General features: G+C 34.1%; 3 protein-coding genes across 3 annotated transcripts in view; 1 reads left to right on the top strand and 2 right to left on the bottom strand.

Annotated features, from left to right (window-relative positions):
* The window catches only part of LOC129002690 (UMP-CMP kinase 2, mitochondrial-like), a 127,228-nt gene extending 119,052 nt beyond the window's left edge, over nucleotides 1-8,176 (bottom strand). The window contains exons 1-2 of the mRNA XM_054430681.1: nucleotides 8,133-8,176; nucleotides 5,990-6,061 (exon numbers count right to left, since the gene is read on the bottom strand). The gene's annotated coding sequence lies outside the window, so the exon portion shown is untranslated. The remainder of the gene's footprint in view (nucleotides 1-5,989; nucleotides 6,062-8,132) is intronic.
* LOC129002688 (uncharacterized) overlaps nucleotides 1-26,447 on the top strand; it is an 87,605-nt gene that overhangs the window by 42,980 nt on the left and 18,178 nt on the right. The window lies entirely within an intron of this gene.
* On the bottom strand, nucleotides 17-1,708 carry LOC129002682 (gastrula zinc finger protein XlCGF57.1-like). The gene has a single exon (XM_054430671.1). The coding sequence runs from the start codon at nucleotides 1,634-1,636 to the stop codon at nucleotides 95-97; it is 1,542 nt and encodes a 513-aa protein (XP_054286646.1). The 5' UTR covers nucleotides 1,637-1,708; the 3' UTR covers nucleotides 17-94.

Raw genomic sequence — 26,447 nt, 5'->3', positions numbered from 1 at the left:
AAAGTTTATTGCTATGAATTAAAACAATGTCTGTTATAATTTCTTTACGATGTTTAAGATTTCTCACACATAGTTTGCTATTGAAAGGTTTCATTCATGTATGAACCCGTGTATGTTTCATCAAAATGCTTTTTGATGCAAAGGATTTTCCACATGTATTGCATTTATAAGGTTTCTCTTTTATGTGGACCCATGTATGTGACTTCAAATAGCTTTTGCATGTAAAGGATTTTCCACAAATACTGCATATAAAAGATCTTTCTTCTGTATGGACGTCTTGTGTATGTCGTATTAAATTGCATTGGAGTGAAAAGGACATTCCACAAGTAGAACACTTATGAGGTTTATCTCCTGTATGAGTCAGTATATGTGAGTTCAAACTTGTTTTGTAATTAAAGGATTTTCCACATGTAGTGCATTTATAAGGTTTCTCTTTTATGTGGACCCATGTATGTGACTTCAAATAGCTTTTGCATGTAAAGGATTTTCCACAAATACTGCATATAAAAGATCTTTCTTCTGTATGGACCTTTGTATGCGACTTCAAACTGCTTTGGGTTGAAAAGGACTTTCCACAAGTAGAACACTTATGAGGTTTATCTCCTGTATGAGTCAGTATATGTGAGTTCAAACCTATTTTGTGATGAAATGACTTTCCACATGTAGTACAAATATAATGTTTCTCTTCTTCATGAACCCGAGTATGTGTCTTCAAATTGTGTTTGTGTACAAAGAATTTTTCACATTTAGTGCACTCATAAGGTCCTTCTCCTGTATGGACTCGAGTATGACAATTCAAATTTCTTCTGGTTGTAAAGGATTTTTCACATTTAGTGCACTTATAAGGTCTCACTCCTGTATGAACTTGTGTGTGTTCCTTCAAATTGCTTTTGGATAGAAAGGACTTTCCACATGTAGTGCATGTATAAGGTCTCTCTTCTGAATGGACCCGTTTATGTGACTTTAAACTGCCTGGGAATGAAAAGGATTTTCCACATATAGTGCACTTATAAGGTCTCTCTTCTGAATGTACCCGTGTATGGGATCTCAAATTGCCTGGGAATGAAAAGGATTTTCCACAAGTAGTGCAGGTATAAGGTCTCTCTCCTGTATGAACCTTTGTATGTGACTCCAAATGGCTTTTGCATAAAAAGGATTTTCCACATGTAGTGCACTTATGAGGTCTAGGTTTCGTTCCCGTATGGATCCGTGAATGTGCCGTCAAATATTCTTTGCGTAAAAAGGATGTTCCACATACAGTGCACTTATAAGGTCTTTCTTCTGTATGAACCCGTGTATGTGACTTCAAATTGCATTTAAATACAAAGGATTTTCCACATGTAGTGCACTTATATCGCTTCTTTTCTGTATGAATCGACATTCTATGTAACTTCAAATTTTTTTGGAATACAAAGGATTTTCCACAAAAACTGCACTTATAAGGACGCTTTCCTGAGTGTGTCAACACATGACTCTTTACTTGATATTGGTAAATGTAGGTTTTGTCACATGTCAAACATTTAAAGGGGCGCTCACCCGTGTGATAGAATATATGATACTTCAATTGTCTTTGAACTGAAATAATTTTTCCACATATTGGACACTTAGTAGGAACCTTTTTTGTGTGTTCTAACATTGGTAATCTTCCAATTTTTGGTTTTGTGATACTTTTTAGATAAGCTTATACCATGATAATCAGAAGGGTCAACTAATCAATAAGCCTAGTACCTCTATTTATGAATTTCTGTTTTCGTGTAGGACTTGTTAAATGTCTTGCAGTTACATGAATAGTGGGCTCATCTATCGATACTTCTGAAAAAGATCATACTATATTAACAAACAATTTAGGTGTAATAATGATTACACAGTATAATCATTATTATAGCCCTACTAGTTGATAAAAATTATGTTGAACTAAAACTATACAGGGTGCATCAAAAAACGATCTATTTTATGTAGCAAACTGATCATTAACAGGTCGTCTGAGTGGTGGTTTTAGGCTCATTGGAATGCCTACACGATGACTTTATCTGTGGTCATAGAGCGGTGGTCACCTGAGCATCGTGCATTTGTTAGCGGGTTAAATTTAATAAGTTATGATTCAGTCATTGCAAGCGGCAGTTAGGCATATTATTTTTAAATTAGGGCAACGTTAATTCCAATAAGTGGTACAATCATGTGGTGGGTTACCAACTTTAGAACAATGGCTTCTGCATTCAAAAAGAAACTGACAAGCCATCTAAAGTCAGATGGGGTGTCAGACAACTAACATTTGATAGAGTCCGTGCTGCTGTGGAAAACAGTCCTCGTGGGCCTGCTTGAAAACAATCATCTGCTTTGAATATGTCAGACTGCTCAGTTACACTAATTTTGAGGTTTGATCTTAATTCTTGTCCCTACAGATTAATGTTTATTATTCTGTTCAATTTTGTTGATTATTCATACAGATAATTGCACCGTAACCTCTCTATGTCAACCTAATTTAAAGAAATGCTGCTGAGTTGCAATTCATATTCATATTCAAACATCTTTATTCGTAAATCATGTACATTGGTGGTACAGTGAATAGTGTCAGAATACTTAAAATAAAAATAGGCTACTATTTCTATTTATGGGAGGTGGAAAATTCATCAAAAGAATATAAATGCTAGATTTATTAAATGCTCCTTTAGAATTTTCTTGAATTTAGATAGGTTCGTTTCTTTTTTTATGAATTCAGGGACAAATTTTAGAAAATCATTACCAGCATATGAGGGGTTTTTTTTTATTTTAATTTGTGAGGCTGGACAAACACCCTTCTCCTCCTAAAATTATAAGAATGCACTGAATGCAGTTTATTACTTGCTCAGATTAATTTTTTTTGCGATAAGAATTGTTTCATAAATATATTGCCCATAAACTGTAAAAACTTGTAATTTCTTAAAATGTTCTTTTGCCGAATCATCTTGTTTAAGCTTAAGCATAATTCTGATGGCTTCTTTTTGTCACTTCAGAATACTATCCATATTTAATATTTTTGTTGACCCATATAATGCTAAACCGAATGAAATATGGAAGTGAATGTGTGCAAAATATATACTTTTTAGGGTTTTCAAATTACAATAAAAAGACATTTTTGATAATGCGAACATTCCAGAGTTAGTTTTGGTTAAAAATTTCTGTGTATGTTTATCCCAATTCAAATTGTCATCTATTGTTAATCCCAGAAAATTGATTTTATTTACCTTTGAATGTTATTTGAGTTGTAAGTTAATGTTGGCTCTTTTGTAATTCTGTTCTGTCCTGTTCTGAAATTTAAAAATTTAGTTTTTTGTGAATTTAATAATAAGTTATCTTCTCTAATCTAATCTTCATAAACAGTTCCCACACTCCGGACAGCTTGCCTTGACTACTTCCTTCGCCACTTCCTATGTCGCGGACCTGTTTTCCTCCCATCCCATAGCATTTTAGGATTGCATATACCTTAATCTAATCATCATAAACAGTTTCCGCACTCCGGACTGCTCACCTACGGACCTGTTTCCCTCCCTTCCCATAACATTTTAGGATTGCAGATATCTTAATCTAATCATCATAAACAGTTCCCACACTCCAGACTGCTTGCCTTTACTACTTCTTTCATGACTTCCTACGTCACCGACCTGTTTCCCTCCCTTCCCATAGCATTTTAGGATTGCAGATATCTTAATCTAATCTTCATAAACAGTTCCCACACTCCAGACTGCTCACCTTTACTACCGGTACTTCCTTCACCACTTCTTATGTCGCGGGCCTGTTTCCCTCTCTTCCCATAGCATTTTAGGATTGCAGATATCTTAATCTAATCTTCATAAACAGTTCCCACACTCCGGACAGCTTGCCTTGACTACTTCCTTCGCCACTTCCTATGTCCCGGACCTGTTTTCCTCCCATCCCATAGCATTTTAGGATTGCAGATACCTTAATCTAATCATCATAAACAGTTTCCGCACTCCGGACTGCTCACCTTTACTACTTCCTTCATGACTTCCTATGTCACGGACCTGTTTCCCTCCCTTCCCATAACATTTTAGGATTGCAGATATCTTAATCTAATCTTCATAAACAGTTCCCACACTCCAGACTGCTCACCTTTACTACTTCCTTCACCACTTCTTATGTCGCGGGCCTGTTTCCCTCTCTTCCCATAGCATTTTAGGATTGCAGATATCTTAATCTAATCTTCATAAACAGTTCCCACACTCCGGACAGCTTGCCTTGACTACTTCCTTCGCCACTTCCTATGTCGCGGACCTGTTTTCCTCCCATCCCATAGCATTTTAGGATTGCAGATACCTTAATCTAATCATCATAAACAGTTTCCGCACTCCGGACTGCTCACCTTTACTACTTCCTTCATGACTTCCTATGTCACGGACCTGTTTCCCTCCCTTCCCATAACATTTTAGGATTGCAGATATCTTAATCTAATCTTCATAAACAGTTCCCACACTCCAGACTGCTCACCTTTACTACTTCCTTCACCACTTCTTATGTCGCGGGCCTGTTTCCCTCTCTTCCCATAGCATTTTAGGATTGCAGATATCTTAATCTAATCTTCATAAAAACAGTTCCCACACTCCGGACAGCTTGCCTTGACTACTTCCTTCGCCACTTCCTATGTCGCGGACCTGTTTTCCTCCCATCCCATAGCATTTTAGGATTGCAGATACCTTAATCTAATCATCATAAACAGTTTCCGCACTCCGGACTGCTCACCTTTACTACTTCCTTCATGACTTCCTATGTCACGGACCTGTTTTCCTCCCTTCCCATAGCATTTTAGGATTGCAGATATCTTAATCTAATCTTCATAAACAGTTCCCACACTCCAGACTGCTCACCTTTACTACATCCTTCACCACTTTCTATGTCGCGGACCTGTTTTCCTCCCTTCCCATAGCATTTTAGGATTGCAGATACCTTAATCTAATCATCACAAACAGTTCCCACACTCCGGACTGCTCGCCTATACTACTTCCTTCACCACTTCCTACATCACGGACCTGTTTCCCTCCCTTCCCATGTAGCATTTTAGGATTGCAGAAATCTAATCTTCATAAACAGTTCCCACACTCTGGAAAGCTTGCCTAGACTACTTCCTTCGCCACTTCCTATGTCGCGGACCTGTTTTCCTCCCATCCCATAGCATTTTAGGATTGCAGATACCTCTAATCATCATTAACAGTTTCCGCACTCCGGACTGCTCATCTTTAAAATTTTCCCGTTTTTTACCCTAAAAACATAAAATTTTGGAATATCTTTCCCAACTATTTCGTAGTGCTTGAAAAAGAAATAAATTATAGGCTAGTATATTGAAGCATTATTGTACCGGTATGCCTAATGGTTACAGAGAAAATTCAAGAAAGTGTAAATTTAAAATTCCCATTTTTTCTTATGGAGAAAATTAAAACTGTTGTAGTTATTTGTTTATAGATGTATGTTGATAAAATTTGGCAAATTTATTTATTTCATACGATTGAGATTTGGGCAAAAAACACTTTTTACCTTCCCCGTAGCAGCAAACCTAAGCACTCGTTAAATCTAATGCTATTTAAATTGGGAATAAATATGTCTTATTTATGGAAATATATAAGATATTAGTAAAAATGTAATCAGAGTAAATTTGTTTAGTCCGCCGGTTTGCTGCGGCGTTTTATTCTAAAACTATCTCATTGATTATGGAAATAAAAAAATATATTCTACAACCGTTGCTGTATCAACCCTGGCTCTGCTTTTGATTTATTAAAGTGTCTTAAGATATGAAAATAATGTTATTGATATATTTTCATGTCAACAGTAACATGTGCTCTCTGATTACAATGTAGGTGATGCTTTTAAGTATAAATTTGGTGGCTTTTTGTATATAAATTTAAACTAATTAACAAGTGTAGTTTATCTTCCCATTGCGAAGCACAGGTAGGCCTAATCAGCTAGTCTCAACTAAAAATCTAATAGGCTAGAATATTACCTGTTATAAGCTTAGTCAGACAAGTCGTAGTGATAAGAACTCTCCGACTCAACAGTCCATGCACCTTGTAACCTGTAAAGATAAGTTTGTACATATATGTTAAAGGTAAGCAAAGGATTTTTTATAGTCATTGAATAGATGTTTAACGAATACTTTATTTACTGAGATGTTTTGTAGGCCTACAGTTTTGTCTGTAAACTGAAAAATACACTAGGTAATTTAAAGTCTAAGTTTTAACACCACTGACTGATTAAAGACCTGACTTTTTTGGACAAAGCATGACAACATTGATGTGGCAATAATGACATAGAGACAGGCTAAGGCGATGTGACAAAGACTATTGTATTTTTTCGTACTGAATGATAAATAAATCTTTTGAATTTTTAAAATCTCGAGTGGTAGCTAGACTGACCACACTGTTGACAGGCAGGACTTTGATATCTGAGTGATTTTACTGGCAGAATGATTGTTATAATAACCTAACTTATTTCTGTATTTTTCCATATCAATCTATATTTAGCAGTACGGTATTTGTCAGTAGGACTATTTTTGATTATGTTTAAGTTCACAATGAATGATAAAACACATGTTAAATAAGTACATTTATTTTTTGCTGTTTAATCATTTGGTTGAGTTAGCTTAGGTTAGTTTTTACTTTCTCCGCCTATACCAGTATATGGATATTTTCGAGTAAGGGCATGATAGGTTTTTGTAGAAATGTAGTATGTTATAGTAATTTGAATTCTGGACAAAATGGTACAACACCCATTCCAGTAAAAATAACTGTTTATAAATTAATTGTAACTTAAATGTTATTAACCATAAAATAAGGAAAAATCATATTTTTGAAAAAGCCGGTTTAATTGAAATTTGTATGTTATGGTTCTTATAATTCTAAACAAAATAGTGCAACCATTGCTATCCATAAGTATTTTAAGAACTGGTAGGCTAGCCTCTAATAAAAATCAAAGTGGATGGAAATAAAATGTTGACTCAGGCCTGTTTCCCACGACGTTGCATAAGAAAATAAATTGTTTACTTTGGCTTATTTCCCTATGTGAATAAATCCAGCAAGAAAGTACCTTTAACTTGCTAATGCCACAGAGAAGTGAGTAAAGAGGAAGCTTGCTTATGGGAGTGGGACAACCGTGAGCTATCAGCTTTAGTATGTTGTGCCGGAAACTTGTAACGAGCGAGGAATAGTCCAAGCAATGAGCACTTTGAGGATCTTCTATTTAGGGTCTTCCTTCGCCATGAGCTTTGAAGTGAGGTGGGCGGTGTTGGACTTTGCCCAAGAGACACCGTTTGGGTGTAGGCTAACATTGAATGTTTTCTCTATAGGCCTAACTTACTTCTCTGTATTTATATTGACAGGTGCTATGTCCCCTGTCATTTAACTAACTTATGGCCTTCAAAGCAAATTAAATTACCTTTGTGAATATGCGGCTAGACAAGGTTCGAAAAATTATAGGAGGCCTATTTATTTTTCAAAAAATGTTTGATAACGTTATAACGTAAGTTATAGCCTAACAAATTTGTCATTCTTATTGTTCAGCTGAAGACAATTTTTATCCATAATGTACTAGAATTAGACGTTTTCCAGTGACTTTATGTAGGCCTAATCTAAGTTCTAAAGGAAATAAATTAATCTTATGTCTTATAAAACCCAACAAAAAACTAATATTGCTAAAGGCTTGTAACTTACTAACTGTCTTTTAAGTTGGGTACAGTTTCTTAACTGGGCTAACTTAGGCCTATACTAAGTTAATATCGATGATTGAAACTATCGATTTGATTATTTTTCATTATCAGTAAGTTTGATTAGTTTAGCCCAGTTAAGAAACTGTACCCTGTAAGTTATATCGTAAACTGGTTTATGCCGTTAATAATCATATTGAATTAAAGATAAAAATACATAGTTAACTTATATGGATTGTGTTTGTTTGTTTTAATTTAATCATTAAAATTGTTTGTGTATTGTTACCTATAGTTAATAATTACCATTTTTATTTGCTGCAAGTTAAGAATTGTATGAAACAGTTGGAGTTGAGGTTTTAATTAGGTGAAATTACTTACTAGAGTTTGACTTTGTTAAAAATAAAACATAACCACAACCACACTTTCTAATAATTCTAATTCTAACCTTCGTGAGGTTCCTGGTTGGATAGGTAGGGTAGCGGTAGGGTCTCTTCTCTTCTCTTTCTCTTTCTTTCTCTTTTCGTTTTCATCGGCGCTTTTTCGGATTGTAATAGATACTGGTTGGTACGCCTGCGGACGCTACAAACGTGTTTTGCGGGGATATTGGAAACCCAATTCAATGCAAATACGATGTATAATAATGTTTTTACATGTATATAATGTCAATAATACTTTGATAAAACGTCAATACACGAGCTGAACTAGTTAATTAATGTATTATGATAGGTATATTTAAGGCAGTATTGAAAATTATACATTGCTATGGCTAAATATACACGCTCAATTAAAACTCCCAACATAAAAAGTGCACTATCTTTTTCCTATGCCTATCACAGCAACCATTGAGCTATTCTTATGATAACATACAGTTAAAAAAATAAAATTTATGAATATGATTGGAGTTGTTCTGCAAATTAAAAAGATATTGCTAAATATAACTGGTTGATAGGTACTTGCGTCAGGAAAAAGTACACAACATTTTTCCTAAGCCCATCACATCAACTTTGAGCTATTATAATGGTAATATACAATGTATAGAATAATCAGTATGAGAATGATTGAGGCAGTCTCGTAAATTACGAAACTATAAGGCCAAATCTATATGGTTGATAGGAACTAACATCAGGAAAATGTGCACAACCTTTTTCCTAAGCCAATCACATCAACTTTGAGCTATATTACAATGGTAATATACAATGTGTAGAATAATCAGTATAAGTATGATTGAGGCAGGGGGGCCACCAGTTGACCGACAAGATACTTGGTCGTTTTGCCACTAGACCGTCTTTTTTAATTAAATAGATAAATACTGAAAACCAGTACGTCGACAAGTTATTTCATCGTCAGTCCAGTTGACCGGCCTGTAAAACTAAATTATTATACACGAGAAACCAACTTGTCGTCAATCGACCCGGCCGACTTACCACTTGCTCGTCTTTTAGGTGGGGATGTGTTGAGCAGCAGTGCCAGCGGCGCGCGCAGCTGTGGAGGGCGCTGTAGGCGTACCAACTTCTGTATCTTGTAGCGGCGGTTTTTATTCCGACGATTTCCAGCTATCACAATGCAGCGGACTAGTGAGGTTTTTTATTACGTGTAATTGTTTGTTTCTCAATCGATATTTGTTTATATACAGTACAGTGAATATAAATATGCCTATATTAATTTACTTCAATTAAATACACGTTTTTTAGCTACTACATTTAAATTATTGAAGAATTACATGAAATCTAGAAAACTAGAGTACCGTTCAAATCATTTTCTGTATTTACTGGATTAGTGAGAGTGTCTTTGGCTATAAAAACATGGCTTCGCTTCTTTGAAAACAAAATAACGAACTATCAAGAACACAATTTTGTTAGATTTTTGTCAAATGTTCTCCTAATGTTTACTATTACATTTTATGAAATAACGATCAGCTGTTTGGATTAGTTCCCACTTCTAGCTGTCACTGATATGTTTACATTAAATACTGTTTACAAATACAGTACCGCAACCATTTCCGATCAAGTTTTGTAAGCACATCCAAACTAAGTGAGATTAAAAACGCTGTGCCTTACTTAATCGGTTTAATTAATCGCAAGTGCAACGATTGTACTTGAGTTTTGATAACTAAGAAAAAGACCGTGAATCAGTGTTGTATAGTCCTGGGAAACTTATATTTTTTTTTAAATCGTCACCAATAGCTTACAAAAAGGTGTCCACTAATTGAATCATACTGCATCATACTGTATCATACTGCGTTTCAAGGACAGTTGTGTAAAATGCAAAGTATAAAAACACAACTGCAAGGGTGATCGTGGATGTTGCTGTGATCTTTCTGATTTCGCTGTGATCGTAACAGAGGTTTAACTTACAGATGTAGTTAAACTCGCTTTTCCAATGTGTCACTTTTAAATTCTTCTTACCTCTTTGTGCTGCAATCGCTGGACCATACCGCAAATCTTGGCCCATAGCCCATCTCTTGGGCAGGCCCTACGTAGGCCGAATTATTCACAACCAAATTTCGACAACGATATCGGTACTTTTAGAATACATAGCCTTCCTACTTAGGAAGTAAAACTACAAACGTCCAAAACCCCAGATTTGTGCGTTTTTTGTCACATCTCCTCCGAATGTTTCCTTGATATACCGATCTACGTTAGGTTTAAAGATTACGTTATCTTTTAAATAAGAAACCTTTGGTTGGATAAAGGTGGTTTCTTCAAACTGTCATTATTTTTGTTAACATTAAAAGTTGCTTACAAATAATGCTATTAATGGGAAATAACTTAGATTTTCGAAAACTTAAAAAAAACCAAGGGAGGTTAATAACTTCGGTACTGATACCACATCAAGTGAAAGATTTTTTGAGCAAACCATCATGAAATTAAAGCTTTACGATGTTAACGTATCAATGTTTTGTCCCCTGTGTATTTATTTATTACTAGTTGCTCTACCCGTGCTTTGCTACGGGGTGAGAATACAGAAAAGAATAATTCGGTTTTACTTTAAGATACTATAATATACTATAAGAAACAGTTACAACACACTTACCAGAAACATATAGGCAAAGGCTCAATCGTGCTTATTGATTATTCAAATGAAGATCTCTCAATGTATTACAATACTATCATTTTATATAGTGTATAGCATTTAAAATATATATGCTAAAGTATAATTCACTAACCACATGGCACCAAGAAACAATTCACCTTGTAAACAAATTAAATTAAATAGCAGAACAGCATTTCTGACAACAGCTGGAGTTTCATAACAATGTTTGTTTCCCATGTTAATCTTATGGAGAAATATGAAACTTAAAAGGGCCCCAGGGCCTCAATCTTTAATTATTTAGCTAAAAAGAAAGTTTCCTGCACAACTTCACGTTACGCTCTTTCCAATGACACCAAAATCATGTCAATCGGTTCAGTAGTTTCGGAGGAGTAATTGTCACAAAAAACTTGCTTGCGTATTAAATAAGTATACTAGAGGTCGTCCAGTGGTCGAAACTCGACCAAAAATATTTAATGTACAGACTTCTTTATTTTCATTCCACACTTTGAATAGAACATGTGATTGGAGTTTCTTCCATTTGTTTTGATTTTCTGTTTATATTTCGTTGTTATTTCGTCACCAGCATGGCAACTCATAATATCCATGTTAAATTTTTCAAAATTTTAAATTCATTTTTTGTGCTTATTTTTGAGCCTATTTTAATTTATAAAGGGATTCTGCACACCTACAGGAAAATAGCTTTCTAACAGTATGCGTAGATTTTCCCTACGATGCACACGAGCTGAGAAAAAAGGTTTTAAAGAAACATGCTTGCCTATTAATATACAGTGTGTAAATTAAGTATGGAAACAAATCTGTATTTTTAAAACCGAAATAGATAGAAATATTCTATTTGTGGCAATAATAGTTAACAAAGATTCCGCAATTTTTCACATGAAAAATATTTTTTTACCCCCCTAACAGGGTAGGTGGTAGGGGGTGACTTATTTTTTTCAAATAGCAACCCCTATTGAGTGACCCCTCATTTTGAAGATTTTGTCAAAAGAAACACAATGACGCAAATCCGAGGTGAATATCTCACTCCTAGCCCAAATGGCGGATATTCCAAAATTTGATTTATTGTACGTGAAAAGCACCAATTTCACAAATAATGGAAAGAAATCTGTATTTTTAAAACCGAAATAGATAGAAATATTCTGTTTGTGGAATTGATTGTTGACATAGGTTCCGCAATTTTTTTAATCAACAATATTTTTTCAACCCCTTTAACAGGGTAGGGGGTGGGAGTGACTTATTTTTTTCAATAACAACCCCTATTGAGTGACCCCTCATTTTGAAGGGTTTGTTAAAAGAAAAAGAATGACGCAAACCCGAGGTAGATATTTCACCCCTAGCCTAAATGGTGGGTAATGAAAAATTTAATTTTTGTAAAAAAAAGCCCATTTTGGAATATCCGCCATGTGTAGCTAGGAGTGAGATATTCACCTCGGATTTGCGTCATTGTGTTTCTTATTTGAAAAAAATAAGTCACCCCCTACCACCTACCCTGTTAGGGGGGTAAAAAAATATTTTTCATGTGAAAAATTGCGGAATCTTTGTTAACTATTATTGCCACAAATAGAATATTTCTATCTATTTCGGTTTTAAAAATACAGATTTGTTTCCATACTTAATTTACACACTGTATAGATTGATAGATTTGCTATAACGGATTAACACCAATAATACAGTTTGATTAGAAGGGCAGTTTGAATTGGTCGTAAGTACTAATAGTTCTTTTCTTAACTGTAAACGTTGGTTTTTGGTACTGGTACTTTTTCTTAGAACCTGTGGTAGCAGTAAGAATCATTTTTACGTACAAACACTTCCCTATTTACAACTTTGTTATCTTTATTGCTGCACCGTATTGCTTTTTAAGTTTAATTGATGTCTAACTGTATATTTTTTGGGATTTCTGTCTGGACTCAAAAATGTTAGTTCAGCTATGAAAGTAATAACACATTAGTAAAAGATTTTTTCAGCAAACCATCATGAATTTTTAAAGCTTTACGTTGTTAACGTATCAATGTTTTGTGGACTGTGTATTTATTTACTTGTTTATATATTTGCCAACGGATTTACACAAATTTTACAGTTTGATTAGGCCTAAATACGATTATCATAAAATTTGATGACACTATCAAAACTTTCAAATAATTATTTTGTTTGTAATTTGCTTTGGCTAAAGCGTAGCAAATCACCTAATTCAATTCTGCATTTGTGTGTGTATGTCTGTTGGTAACGCATTAATGTCCTTATTTTTTTGTGTTTCGTGGAAAAGACAAGAGTGCCTTTGTTAATGAAAATTTCACCCCGAATAAAGTGTACAGTAGTGAGGTTGAGGTAGTATTTTAACTATTTTTAACCAGTGTGAAAAGTAACTTCCAATTACACGCCTACCTTAGGGCTATGCCTCATAGATCTATAAAGCAATTATTTTTATCATTAGATATAAAATAAGGACTAACACGATGGGGTGACTTTTTTTTGCGAAGCATTCATTTTGGCTTGAAACTGTCAGATATTGTATTTGCGAAGGTTTATATGTATTCCTATACAAAAAAAGTTTTTCCAGCATATCTGGAAAAATGCACTCTAAATATGCAAACAAACTCCTGTTCTGAATATAAGAAGGTTTCGGCTGCATACAGACTGATCCGCGGTCAGAGGGTAGTTTTGGATTATTCAAACTGACCCGGGGGTCTGGCAGGTAGATAATAGGGTCACTTGAAACATGTGATCTGACCCGCGAGTCATTGAGGGAGGACGGGAAATTCTCCAGGCCTCTACGGGATAAATAATTTGAACAACAGACTAAGTATTTCCTTATACAACCACTAATATGATTTAGCCTAATAGCTTATCTTAGCAATTTAGTTGATTTGGCTTAAATATTGCTATCGTATATTAAAATCTGTCACTTGGTAAAAACTAATGGTTATTTAGTACAAACCAACAGAAATACATCAATGATCATTTATTTTGCTATATGGTTCTATTGAGTGATTATAACTCACCCTATGTTTTAAACGAATTTTGAAGGTTTTTTGTCATTTTAATCTTTATATGTTATTTAAGCTGAGCTCAGTGTGTGGTGAGTGCTTCGCCCCAGGGTCAGGGCTCTCAAAACGTTTATGTTAATCCTATAGAATGCTAAAATTTACGTGAGATTTCACGTGTATTACTCTATTTGTTACAGTGTTCTTTATACTATCCTTAAAAATAATGCATCGTTTGTTGTAAATTATTGTTGGTGCCATTTGTTTTTTCTCTTGTTGCTTTTTAAAATTTAAAATATGTAGTTTTTTTTTATTTAAGTAGGATATGGTTATGTATTTCTTAGTTCTTGTAAGCTTTTTATGATAACAATATATTTGTTATTAAATTGGTATGTTTGATACTTCCAGAAAATAATTTGATAATAATGATGGGGACGATTAGTAATATGATTTATAATATTGTAATTTTTAATTATTAATACACAAGCTATCGAATTACTTTGTAATCATACAAAAATAAAAAAAAACAAGTTCTATTACATCCCTTGCGCACAATGAAAGTTATGTATTTACGTACAAGTATTCAGTACAAATTCATGTTTCTTGATTCATAATTCAACAAATAGGTTCACTACAAAGTATAGAATTGGCTTATATCTTTGACTATTAATAAAACAAAAAGTAAAGTAGAAAATATAATTTTATATAGTCACTAGCGCATTCTGTGGCTGGCTCACACAACTACGTTCTTTTTTTTAACAAAAAATTTGTTACAGCTGGTCCATATGGATCAACTTCAGTATCCAATAGTCAATGCTTATATTTAATTTGAGTCATATTACGTAAAAGATATAATATCTATCAATTTAATTCCGTAAGTGAATCGGTCCCCATTCAATATCTCGAGCTACGTAAAATGCTGTTGAGGATTCATTTTAAAGCTTAAGGTCCAAGGACGGTGGGAAAAAATTATATCAGAATATCAGAAGTGTCAAAACCCTGCTCCACACCACAGGCCGTCAGAGATCCGGTCATTTTCTAATGGTAGTACTGCTACAGTTTTTCTATAAGCTATTTTAAACATACCAGCTGATGAAAACATTGCGTATTTGTATGTTCATTGTTTTTAGTGTTCTGTTTTAGGTAAAAACGAGAGGTCACCCCGTGGTCAAAAGCTTGACCAAAAGAATGTATTGTGCAAACTTCTCTATTTTAACCCCACGCTGTAAATAAAACATGTGATTGGAATTTCTTCCATTTGTTTTGGTTTTCTGTTTATATTTTGTTGTTATTTCGTCATCACCATGGCAACCCGTAAGACCCATGTTAATTTTTTAAAATTTAAAATTCACTTTTCGTGCTTATTTGTGTGCTTAATTCAATTTATAAAGGGATTCTGCACATCTACAGGTAAATATCTTTCATTTGGTACCAGCCTCGTGCAATTCGGTCCAGTAGTATGGTCAGGCTAGCTGTCATAAGTTTGGCAAAAGTTTTTTTATACAGGGTGATTTGTACTCAGTGTGACAAAATTTTTTTGATGTAAGTTCAAAGTAAATGAAGTGTGATGATGCATATCAAATGTTCCAAGTCTCAAAATTAGCCTCCCAAAAAATTATTTTATGTTTTTCAAAAATAACCATGCTTTTAAACTTAATACAGCGATTTCTCAATTACCTGTATATGGATTTGAGTAGGTAATGTCATTTTCGTGTTCTACATTAAATTTTGAACAAGAATAATGGAAAATGACGGAGGATCAGTTATAAATACTCCATTGTAAATAGATTCAAAGATAAAAATTAAAGTATTTGATAAAATTTTTTAAAACAATGGTCTATTGTATTTTTCACACCCTGTATACAAGAAAGTGTCAGAATATGTTAAAAACTGCGCCATTTTATAAGCTTTCCAACCATATGCTATACTATTGAGGTTTAGATATTTTTTTGTTTGTTTTAGTGGTTTGAATACCAGAAAACAGGGAACTATTGTACTGTTTTTACTGTTCAAGCTGAATCAAAAATACAACTTTTGCTTAATACATGCCGACTTTCTATGTTTTAAATGTTAAAGACACCATGATTTGTAGTCTTCAAACCATTATAGCGTACATAAGCAGAAATAAACCTCAATAGTGTAGCATATCGTTGGAAAGCTTATAAAATGGCGCAGTTTTTAACATATTCCGACACTTTCTTGTATACAGGGTGTGAAAAATGCAATAGACCATTGTTTTTACAATTTTTATCAAATATTTTAATTTTTATCTTTGAATCTATTTACAATGGAGTTTTTATAACTGATCCTCCGTCATTTTCCATTATTCTTGTTCAAAATTTAATGTAGAACACGAAAATGACATTATCTACTCAAATCCATATACAGGTAATTGAGAAATCGCTGTATTAAGTTTAAAACCATGGTTATTTTTGAAAAACATAAAATAATTTTTTGGGAAGCTAATTTTTAGACTTGGAACATTTGATATGCATCATCACACTTCATTTACTTTGTACTTACACCAAAAAATTTTTGTCACACTGAGTACAAATCACCCTGTATAAGATGTTAATGCGGTGTTTAAATGTATCCTGTTGGGCGAAGACCGCAACTAAATGTGTAAAAAAGTGTGCATTTATTTTAAATTTGTACACATAACTATAAAGCAGTAATTGCTGCTATGGACCCCTAGTTGTCTATATTTTATTGACAATGTGTTAAAAAGACTAGCGGCAAACTACGCGATACCCATACCAAAATACAATGGCGCTTATAAAATTATTAGTGGGGGGAATATTTTATACTGTTCAAGACCTACATACCTACCTTGTTTGGTGTGTATATTAATAAAAAACATTCCTGAATGATGTAAAATGCTCTAAGACCATCGATAATTTTAGTACAATCTAGACAAATCTGGAATATTCTTTCTAGAGCATTCCAGATTAACTACTATCACGTACTTCCATAGTTAATTCATTAAGCTGTAAGACCTCCTAGAATATTCCAGATCGTTTTAGATAACCATTCAAATATTGAATAAAATATAATATTTTCATGTACACGCATATTGCGGGCCTACGCTACCTTGTCCAAAACCTTTTATTTTCAGTAACCAAACCATGCGATATTGGATGTTTATATAGGAAGAGGTAATTCACAGGGAGTTGGTTGGTATACACAGGTACACTCACCCTATAAGGAATTTGACTAACGTCTTCCCTGTAAAAATGTCTTGCGTAACGATGTCTATTTGGGCGAAGAATTCCGAAAACTCGACCCGGTCGAGACTAAGTATGCAGTTTGAAAAATCTTGATATTGCTGTAATATGTTCACTTGAGTGAGATTATTAGGATATAATAGTATTAATTTTATATTTTAATCATTGATATAGTTACTTGTACTCTGAACCGTATTGGACGCTCATAGTCTTAGCACTAAGACTTGAAGAATTTCATAGCAACTCTCAGTGAATATTGGCAGTAAAATTGAATATTTTAAAAGTAAACATTTGTAGCTAGAGATAAACTACTCTCTACAGGTGCGTTACAATTGCAAGGATGGTTTAGTAATCTGTATACGAAATGCTGACAGACAAACTAATATACACACGATTTATTTTATATTTTATTTTACGATTTATTTCTATTTATTTTATTTTATGGTGATAAGATTATAAGTGGTACAAAACTGTTTACTTTTTGAATGCAAACCAAATAGCAATTATATAAATAAATTCCGAAATGCTATCCTCATTGAATACAAAACAATTAATTGACAACCTTAATAAAAAATTATTATGTTAACTTTTTGCCAATTTTAGAAACCGTTTGATATCGAAACTTATAGAATATTTTGACGGAAATGAATATAAATAGAAGACCAAACTTGGCTAGCTATATCAAGCCAAATCAATTAAATTGCTAAAATTAGCTAATAGGTTAAATCATATTAGTGGGTATATAAGAAAATACTAAGTCTATTACTCAACTTATTTTTCCCGTAGAGGACGGGGAGAATTCCCATGCCTCCCTCAACGACTCGCGGGTCAGATCACATGTTTCAAGCGACCCTATTATCTACATACCAGACCCCCGGGTCAGTTTGAATGATCCAAAACTACGCTCTAACCGCGGATCAATTCGAGCACACGCAAGGTTTCAACTTACTACAAGATTCCTGTACGTAGAACGGTACTCTGCTAGTATAAAATAAAATCATAAATAAATGACGTATACAACTGTAATAGATCGTTAATCAGAAATGTGTAAACCAGTTTAGAAGTATATTAAATAAATAGCAGAGCATATATACAATTCTAATAAATCACTTATCATTCATTAATTACAAACCAAAAACATACTATAGATTAAAGCAAATTAATTTGTCTCTATAATAATTAAATAGATATCCTTATGTATAATACGTGAAGGCGATTTATACGAAACACTACTCCTCCGTTAATAATCGACGGATTTTTACAAATGATGTGTCAAAATTAAGTATTTTTTATGTAGACGCCCCCTTTCACCAATTCCAGCAATAAAAGTCCTCGGGCTTTGCCCCACAGACCATCTAAATCCCAATTTATTTCTTATGAAGCAAGAATTTTGTTTACTTAAACATATTAATAACTAGCAGAGCACCCGTCCTTCGTACGGGGTTCGTATATAAGTATAAAATGCTTATTGCAGCTATTCTTAAGCTTTGAGTTTGCAATGGGGGGAGGACACAGTTTGATTAAATTTACGGTATGATATAACACATCTACCATTGCCATAATGTTCTACCACTGCACCTAAACAATAGAAAAGATAAATTATCAAACATTCGCACAATATCTCAAATTATTCGTTAAATAAAAAAATCAAACCTAACTGTAAACAATCCTATTTTGACTTGACAGTTCTCATTGTGTATCACAGCTTTTTGTTGCTGCTTAGTTCAAATTAGCTGTTGTCATATATGCAAAAACGAAATAATAATAGTGCTGCACCCAGTTGGGAAACCTGATAACTTTTTAATGCTCTTGCATATTAGAGAACCAACTTGTAAAGTTGAAACAGCTGACTAAATTCTTTAATTCCCTTTAAATATGAATACTCATAAGGTTAACATGGGGAACTACAGAGCCACTGGGGTGGAGCCCGAAATGATTTTTGAGATAAGAATATGCCTTAATGTTAATAGGAAATGTTAGCTATCATCATGCCAAATTTCAGACCAATCCGTCTAGTAGTTTATGCGTGATTGAGCAACACACAAACATACACACAAACTCACAAACTTTCAAATTTATAATATTAGTAAGATTTGTATAAATTGCATACTAACACAGCTGTTCAAAGTAAACACATGATACACACAAGAGCGTTCGTTTTCAGAGTGAGTTCGTTTTGAGTTTCGATAACCGGAGTGGAGTGATTGATTACATTATCTTTGAGCTGACTCTTTTAAGTCATCGGGAAGTATGGATGTTATTAGTTTTGAAATATCGCCTGTAATACTTTACGATAATTGCTCAAATTCGAGCAACAGGTGCATTAGTATATAGTCATAGCAGTAAAAATTTTACTAAAAGCGTTATTAAGAGCCATAATTGTTAAAGAAAAATGAAAAAAATGTAATTTTCAAATTCCCATGTTATTCTTATGGAGAATAAGTAAACTGATGTAATTTCCTGTAAAAGGAAAATATTTTTGATAATATTTGGAAATGCATTTACTTTACACCTAACTACGGAGGGGCATTTCACAAAAACACTTTTTACCCTGCCTCTTGTAGCAAACCTATGTGCACTCGTTAAACTAATGCTATTTAAATAGGGAATAAATGTGATATTTTTATAGAGATATTTTATTTATTTTATCTTATTATTATTTAATTTATAATTTTATTTTATTTATAGAGATGGTTGTATTTATTTGGTTTGAATGGAAATATTTGCATTGTTTTGCTGGTTGAAAATCCGTGTTTTATAGCATAACACTTTTTTAAATCGTTAAATGAATTTACAAATCAACATTTGTGCACTATTTGTTGTGGTTCTTAATATCAGCGTTTACACACAACTAAATAACAGTAGGCCTATATTTTTCAATGTGTCCAGAATACATGAAAGGTACGATTATTTTTACTAGAGTTTATCTAGTATTTTTAGGGAAGGTCATCTGCCTTCTTCACTTATGATGTTAATCACCTTATGATTATTTTATAATGCTTGCTCAAGAGAGAAGATCAGATGTAAGTTCGATCATCCCTACATCCTTACATAAAGGCTAAAAAGTCACAATCATGCAATTGCAGATGAGTTTGTTGCTTTATGTTTTTGGATTATATATGTCAAGTATCAGCGGTTGTAGCGAATTACAAATTGCTTTTAGTGAATTTTAGGAATAAGTTATTTATGCTTTTTCGTAGTGAAATGTATGCATAATATCGAGGATTAATCATTCTTTTTTACTCGGTATTTCAAAAAAGCCACTTTTATTTATGTGTGTAAATTCCGCTTGGTGAAAATATTGTAGACAATGTTGACCCACCTGTTTATGGCCAAAAAGAGAACCAAAAATAAAACATTTTGCTACACCCATTTGACAATAATTGTGATATTTTGAACGGGATAACCTCTGGGTTTGGTACATTCTGTATAAAAAACATTTAAAATATTTTGAAGTTATAGTTGAGTTTGTTTAGTGGGAAAATTTTTATTTCATGACTGTGGAACAAACGGTTGGTCTGAAATCAATAGTGGGCACCTGACGTGATTCACCCTGTGTAGTAGGCCTACTTCATCCATATCCTTCTAGGAACATCGGAGCAGTTCGCGCTTTCTCACCGAGACTACTTTCACTTCCATTCGGATCCATCGACTGATTGGCACCCCTAATGTGCCGGGGAGGGCCATAAATCAGGGAATTAGCTTTAACAATGCCCGGGTGATATTATAACAAAACTTCTGTCTACCTTCGACTGGTACGTTCTGAGTTGCATATTCACGTTAGAGGCTTTTATTGCCACCATTGAAATTTTAGTTATATCGATCTGCAGGGTGAAGTTATTAATTTCATCCAAGATGGCTACTTTTAGCGAATTTCCCATATAGGGAATAAGCTATTACCGTAGTACTCATGGTAAGACCTGGACCCGGGACCGATTTTTTTTTTCGTTTTGAGGTCCCTAGAGGCCAAAAACACCATCCGTTCAAATTCATATATATATATTTATATATATATATATATATATATATGTGTGTGTGTGTGTCCGTTAGCGCGATAACTCGAGCAAAAATGATCCGATTTTGATGAAATTTGGTACAAACGTGTAAACCTACGTTTATTCGAACGAGTTCGCGAACCAGCATGATCGGACCATGGGAACAGGGGTTTATGGGGGCTTTTATGGGGTAAAAATGGGGTTTTCCTATTTTTGACCCAAAAAACATAAAATTTTGAAATTTCTTTCCAAACTATTTTGTATAGCTTAAAAAAACAAATAATTTAGTATATTGAAGCGTTATAATGCGCCTAATGGTTACGGAGAAAATTCCAAAAAAATTGTTAATTTAAATTCCCATGTTTTTCTTATGGAGAATAAGTAAACCGTTGTAGTGTGCTTGTTTATTAACATATTTTGCCCAAATTTGGAAAATGTTTTTATTTCTTACTAACTATTAACATTTTACATAAAAAACACTTTTACCCTCCCTGTTGCAGCAAACCTAAGTATGTGTTAAACTGATTCTATTTAAATAGGGAATAAATGTGATATTTTTAAGGAGACATTTTAGTCTAAATCCAATCAGGCAAATGGAAATTCGCTTAGTCTGCAGGTTTGCTGCGGCGGGGGTATTTTAATTGCATCAATGTTTTTTAAAACACCAAAGAGCGGGTTTTCTGAATAAACCTAGATAATACAAAAAATGCTATTGTTGTATGGCAATAGGCCCTTTTGTTGTATTGTCCTTTTAAAACATTTTTAGTCTGATTAAACCAAAATACAAATTTTAACTTAATTGTGACGCTGCACTATAGCCAGTTTTTTTGAAATTGACATGTTTACTTTAGGCAACTCACCTTTCAAGGTGTAGGATTATTGGTTTTCTTATTTGACTTTTGCAAATATTCAATGCGTTTTGTTGTAAATTAATTTTTCCGAAATACAATTTTTATGTAATGAAACATAAACACATTCAATACATTTCAAGAAAAAAATACATGATATAGTCGTCTAAAAAACATTTAAATAAATACACAAACACAACGCACGCAAAACATTTAAAATTTAAAGTAGGCCAACTATTAACCGGTCACGGCACGGAGGCAGACTCACTCATTAGTGGAAGTTTGCAGATAAAGCGAAGTCTAAAACACAAAATATAGCGAAACAATTTCAGCAGCATCCGTGAACATCCATGAAGATCACGATAACATCGTAAAATCTCCCGTGACCTTAGCTACATTTGTGAAACCCTCCGCAATCATTATTTTTACTTGACGCGAAGACGTTAAAAAGAGAGCCGAAAGAAACACCGTTATGAGTGGACGCATGATTGTAGGTTATTACAGCTGATTGTTCAAAATGTACAACTTTTTCAGTTATATTAATTAAACGAACGAATATTTATTTATTTAACCTTTAATCTTCATTTTTACATACCTACCAACTATTCTATATATATTTAACAAACCCATCTTCAAATAATATCACCTCTTATCTCTTCTTTACAACAGGTTTCAATGAATGGTTATGTTGGGTTGATTTCATTACCGACAGGAAACGGCATTTATCAGTTTTGATTCGGTTATTTACCAAGGGACGTAGAACGCTCTGTTGTATGCATTCGAGTTTTTAAGCCCCTTAGGTTAGTTACCTCATTACACGCTAAAAAGAACTCTATTATCATGTTGATGAGAAACCTAAGCACTATATAAGATTGGTTGTAGCTCACTTACACTATCAAAGCGAAGTTGACCAACTTCGGTCAAATTCTCATACTACGCAATAGTCCGTATTATTAGAGTATGTCCAAACATATCAGGTATGCTGAGTTTAGTTTTCCTGCTATAACCTGTTAAAAAGTTAATAAGGGATATTTCAAAATGACTGCCATTTTGATTAGGGATGCGATATTGACCTCTAGTTTGCACCATTTAATTTGTTTTGAGAAACCCTTTGAAATGAGGGGTCACATGATAGGTGTTTACATTTGAAAATTTGGTGCTGCCCCCAAAATACCCCATTTTGTGGGCCGGGTACAAGTTCTAACTTGAATGAAAAATCCCATTTTTATGTTTTAAACATGTGCCGAGTTTGATTTTCCCACTACCACGCGTTATAAAGTTAAGGGGGTGTCCAGGCTTTATCTTGGGCTGCCATTTTGATTACGGGTGCGATATTGACCTCTGGTTTGCCCCATTCGATTTGTCTTGATAAACCCTTTAAAATTAGGGTTCACACGATAGGTGTTTACTTTTGAAAATTCGGGGCTGCATTGTAAAAACTGGGGCAAAGTTGTAACTTAGATGAAAAAGTGCCATTTCTTATGTTGTAAATATATGCCGAGTTTGGTTTTTCTACTGCAACGCGTTAAAAGATTAACTGGGGGGTTCCAGACTTTTGCCTAATTCTGTATTCGGCTATAGTTCTGTACGGTACTGCAGGGGCCGTGTTTTGTTTACAATTGGTTTCTTGTTATTTCAGTTATTTAAAACATCATTTAACCAAATAATACGATCTAATCATAAACAATAACTCGTCTCCTATTTATATAACTAAACAGGAAAGCACAAATCAAGATATAATAGAAACACAATTTTGTTGACACTAGCGCCCAGTGTCACCGTACATGAACTAGACACGAAAACGAGCTTCAAGATTTACAATGGGGTACAATGGGGTAATGGGGTAAGAAGTCTACTTTTTTTACTCCTAATGAAGAAATTTGGAAAGTATCAAATTCACTCAACCGGGGAGCGACCTAACATAACATAGCATATAACGTATATAACACAATGTGTACCCTATATCGATTCTTTATCAGCACATATGTTTAATACCCCCGCCGCAGCAAACCTGCACACTAAGCGAATTTCAACTTGTCTGATTACATTTTTACTAAAATATTTCTATAAATAAGACATATTTATTCCAAATTTAAATATCATTAGATTTAACGAGTGCTGCTATGGGGAAGGTAAAAAGTGTGTTTGGACCATATATGTCAATAGTATAGGATGAAATGATTAATTTGCCAAATTTTATCAATATATACCCATAGACAAGTAAACTACAACAGTTTTCATTTTCTCCATAAAAATTATACTATTTTTAAATTTTCTCCGTAACCGTTAGGCATACAACAGCGCTTCAATATACTAAATTATTAATTTTTTAAGCTCTTCAAAACGGTTTAAAAAGAAATTGCAAAATTTTTTGTTTTTAGGGTCAAAAAATGGAAAACCCCATTTTTACCCCATAAAGACCCCCATAAACCCCCGTTCCCATGGTCAGATTATGCTGGATCGCGAACTCATACGAATAAACGTAGGTTTACACGATTGTACAAAATTTCATCAAAATCGGATCATTTTTGCTCGAGTTATCGCGCTAACGGACACACACATATATATACATATGCATTTGAACGGATGGTGTTTTTGGCCTCTACGGACCTCAAAACAAAAAATTAAATCTGTCCCGGGTCTAGGTCTTACCATGAGTACTACGGTAATAGCATATTCCCTATATGGTAAATTCACTAAAAACAAACTAACTTCGTTATAGTTTTAGCTGTTCTGACAAATACAGATCGTAGAAGTAGAACACACTTGCATGGCATGTCCCACGTATATACTCAATTCATTATAAAAATATAAACTAAACAGCACCATTGCAAAAAACACCAGTTCAAACCACACACCCGTGCTGACGACGTACAGATATACGTCGACAGCCCCAGTGGTTGACCGGACTATGGTGTCTGGGCGTCCGCGTTTTGGCTCACGTAGCGCGATCCATTGTGTTACATATCGATGGGAGCGACATGCTGTCCCTTTACCAGCCTCTCACACTCACACACTGCCGTAGCGGCCGACACGACGTTGACTTACTACGGAAAGAAACTATTTCAGCGCTCCAAGCGCCCGGTGTCTGGAACTATCCGAGGCAAGATACACCAACGAGGAAAGAGAGAGGCTAAGATACAACAATGAGGAAAGAGGAGGTAAACTGAGGCAAGATACACCATCGAGGAAAGAGAGAGGCATCTGAGGCAAGATCCACCAATGGATCTTGGTGGATATCCACCAATGTGATATCCACATATCACATTGGATATCTACATATCACACATATCAGTGACAGCTAGAAAAAAATAATCCATCCAAACAGATGTTCGTTATTTCATAGATGTCGTATTCGGGAGACGGAGGTCGTCCCATAATCCTACCCGGGTATTGTTGAAGCTAATCGCCTGATTTATGGCCTTTCCTGGCAGTTGAGGGGTAGCAAGCGCTAGAGTGGGGGTAGAGCGAGATAGAAGATGGAGTTTGTTGCCCCCAGCGACACCGGACGTCTGACGTTCCCAGAAGGATAGGGTTGACATTACAAGAATTCGACGCAAGAATTTGAATGGACTTCCGTTAACAAATAATGCAATGAAGGGAATCAGTGTTTAGTACTAGGAAAGGTAAAGGAAATATAAGTGATTAGCGTACAAGGATTTAATTTGCTATTTCTTAGATATTCCTTACGTAGGGTCACTCGGGTCACTTTGCAGGGAAGTAACTGCGAGAGTGTGATTGACCTCAATTGCAACCTAACAATTGTTTTGATTTTACGTGGTTCGTGGTAGCCTCATAAGCGAACATCTTTAACACAAAAACTAAGACAACGCTGGTGATACAACTATTGGTCATAGTTTATTTCGTTGAGTCGTAAATTAAGACTTATTGAAAGATTTGTTTATACAAAATAATAAAATCACAGTTTTGTACGATATTGAACAAGTTTTATTAAAATCTTTACTGCAAACGTCACATTCCAAATACCAATTGTGTGACGAGAAAATGCGTCATCTAACCAGTACTCCTAATGATGTTGATGAAAATATATTTCTGGTCATTTATGATCTAGTAGTGAGTTTGTTATAACAATTCTGTCGAACTATAGGGTGTTAAGTAACTCTGTACCAACCTTTTAGAATATAATTTCTGTGTTAATAACGAATGTATAAATACAGTATCACATTTAAAGCACCTGTAAATCAATGGTTACACACAGAGCCACCATTTTGTTTTTTTTATATCCATGTTACTTAAAATTTTAAATTGTAAATAAATGTTAATGCTAGTTTAATTAGTTTTGCAAGAATATATTACAATTTATAAATTTAAAATTTAATATGGCAGCCATTTAAACATTTTTTACAGTAGTAACGTTATACCAGTAAATCTTAAAATAAACACAAGAATGCTTTTTACTGTAAATTCTGACACAAACGTAATGACACATCGACGTAGAAAATCCAATTAAAAATGACCGAGATATGGTATTTTTGTGGTCTGTGTCTAAAAAAACTATGATAGTGCGTGTGGTAAGTACTTGTCTGCAACTATGTGACCAACAAACCAATATGATAGAATCATAAGAACTAAATATATACTACGCGACACAAAAACAGTCATACCAGTGTTATTTTTTATCAGGTTTTCTATCTTTATAT

The sequence above is a fragment of the Macrosteles quadrilineatus genome, unplaced genomic scaffold, assembly GCF_028750875.1.
Source record: "Macrosteles quadrilineatus isolate MER2022 unplaced genomic scaffold, UCM_ALF_1.0 Scaffold_9__3_contigs__length_116548681, whole genome shotgun sequence".
NCBI classification, from domain to species: domain Eukaryota; kingdom Metazoa; phylum Arthropoda; class Insecta; order Hemiptera; family Cicadellidae; genus Macrosteles; species Macrosteles quadrilineatus.
This window is presented reverse-complemented; position numbering and strand designations above follow the sequence as displayed.

Coding starts and splice junctions, on each gene's coding strand:
- LOC129002682 (XM_054430671.1), bottom strand. CDS start 1,636: ATGTTAGAACACACAAAAAAGGTTCCTACTAAGTGTCCAATATGTGGA.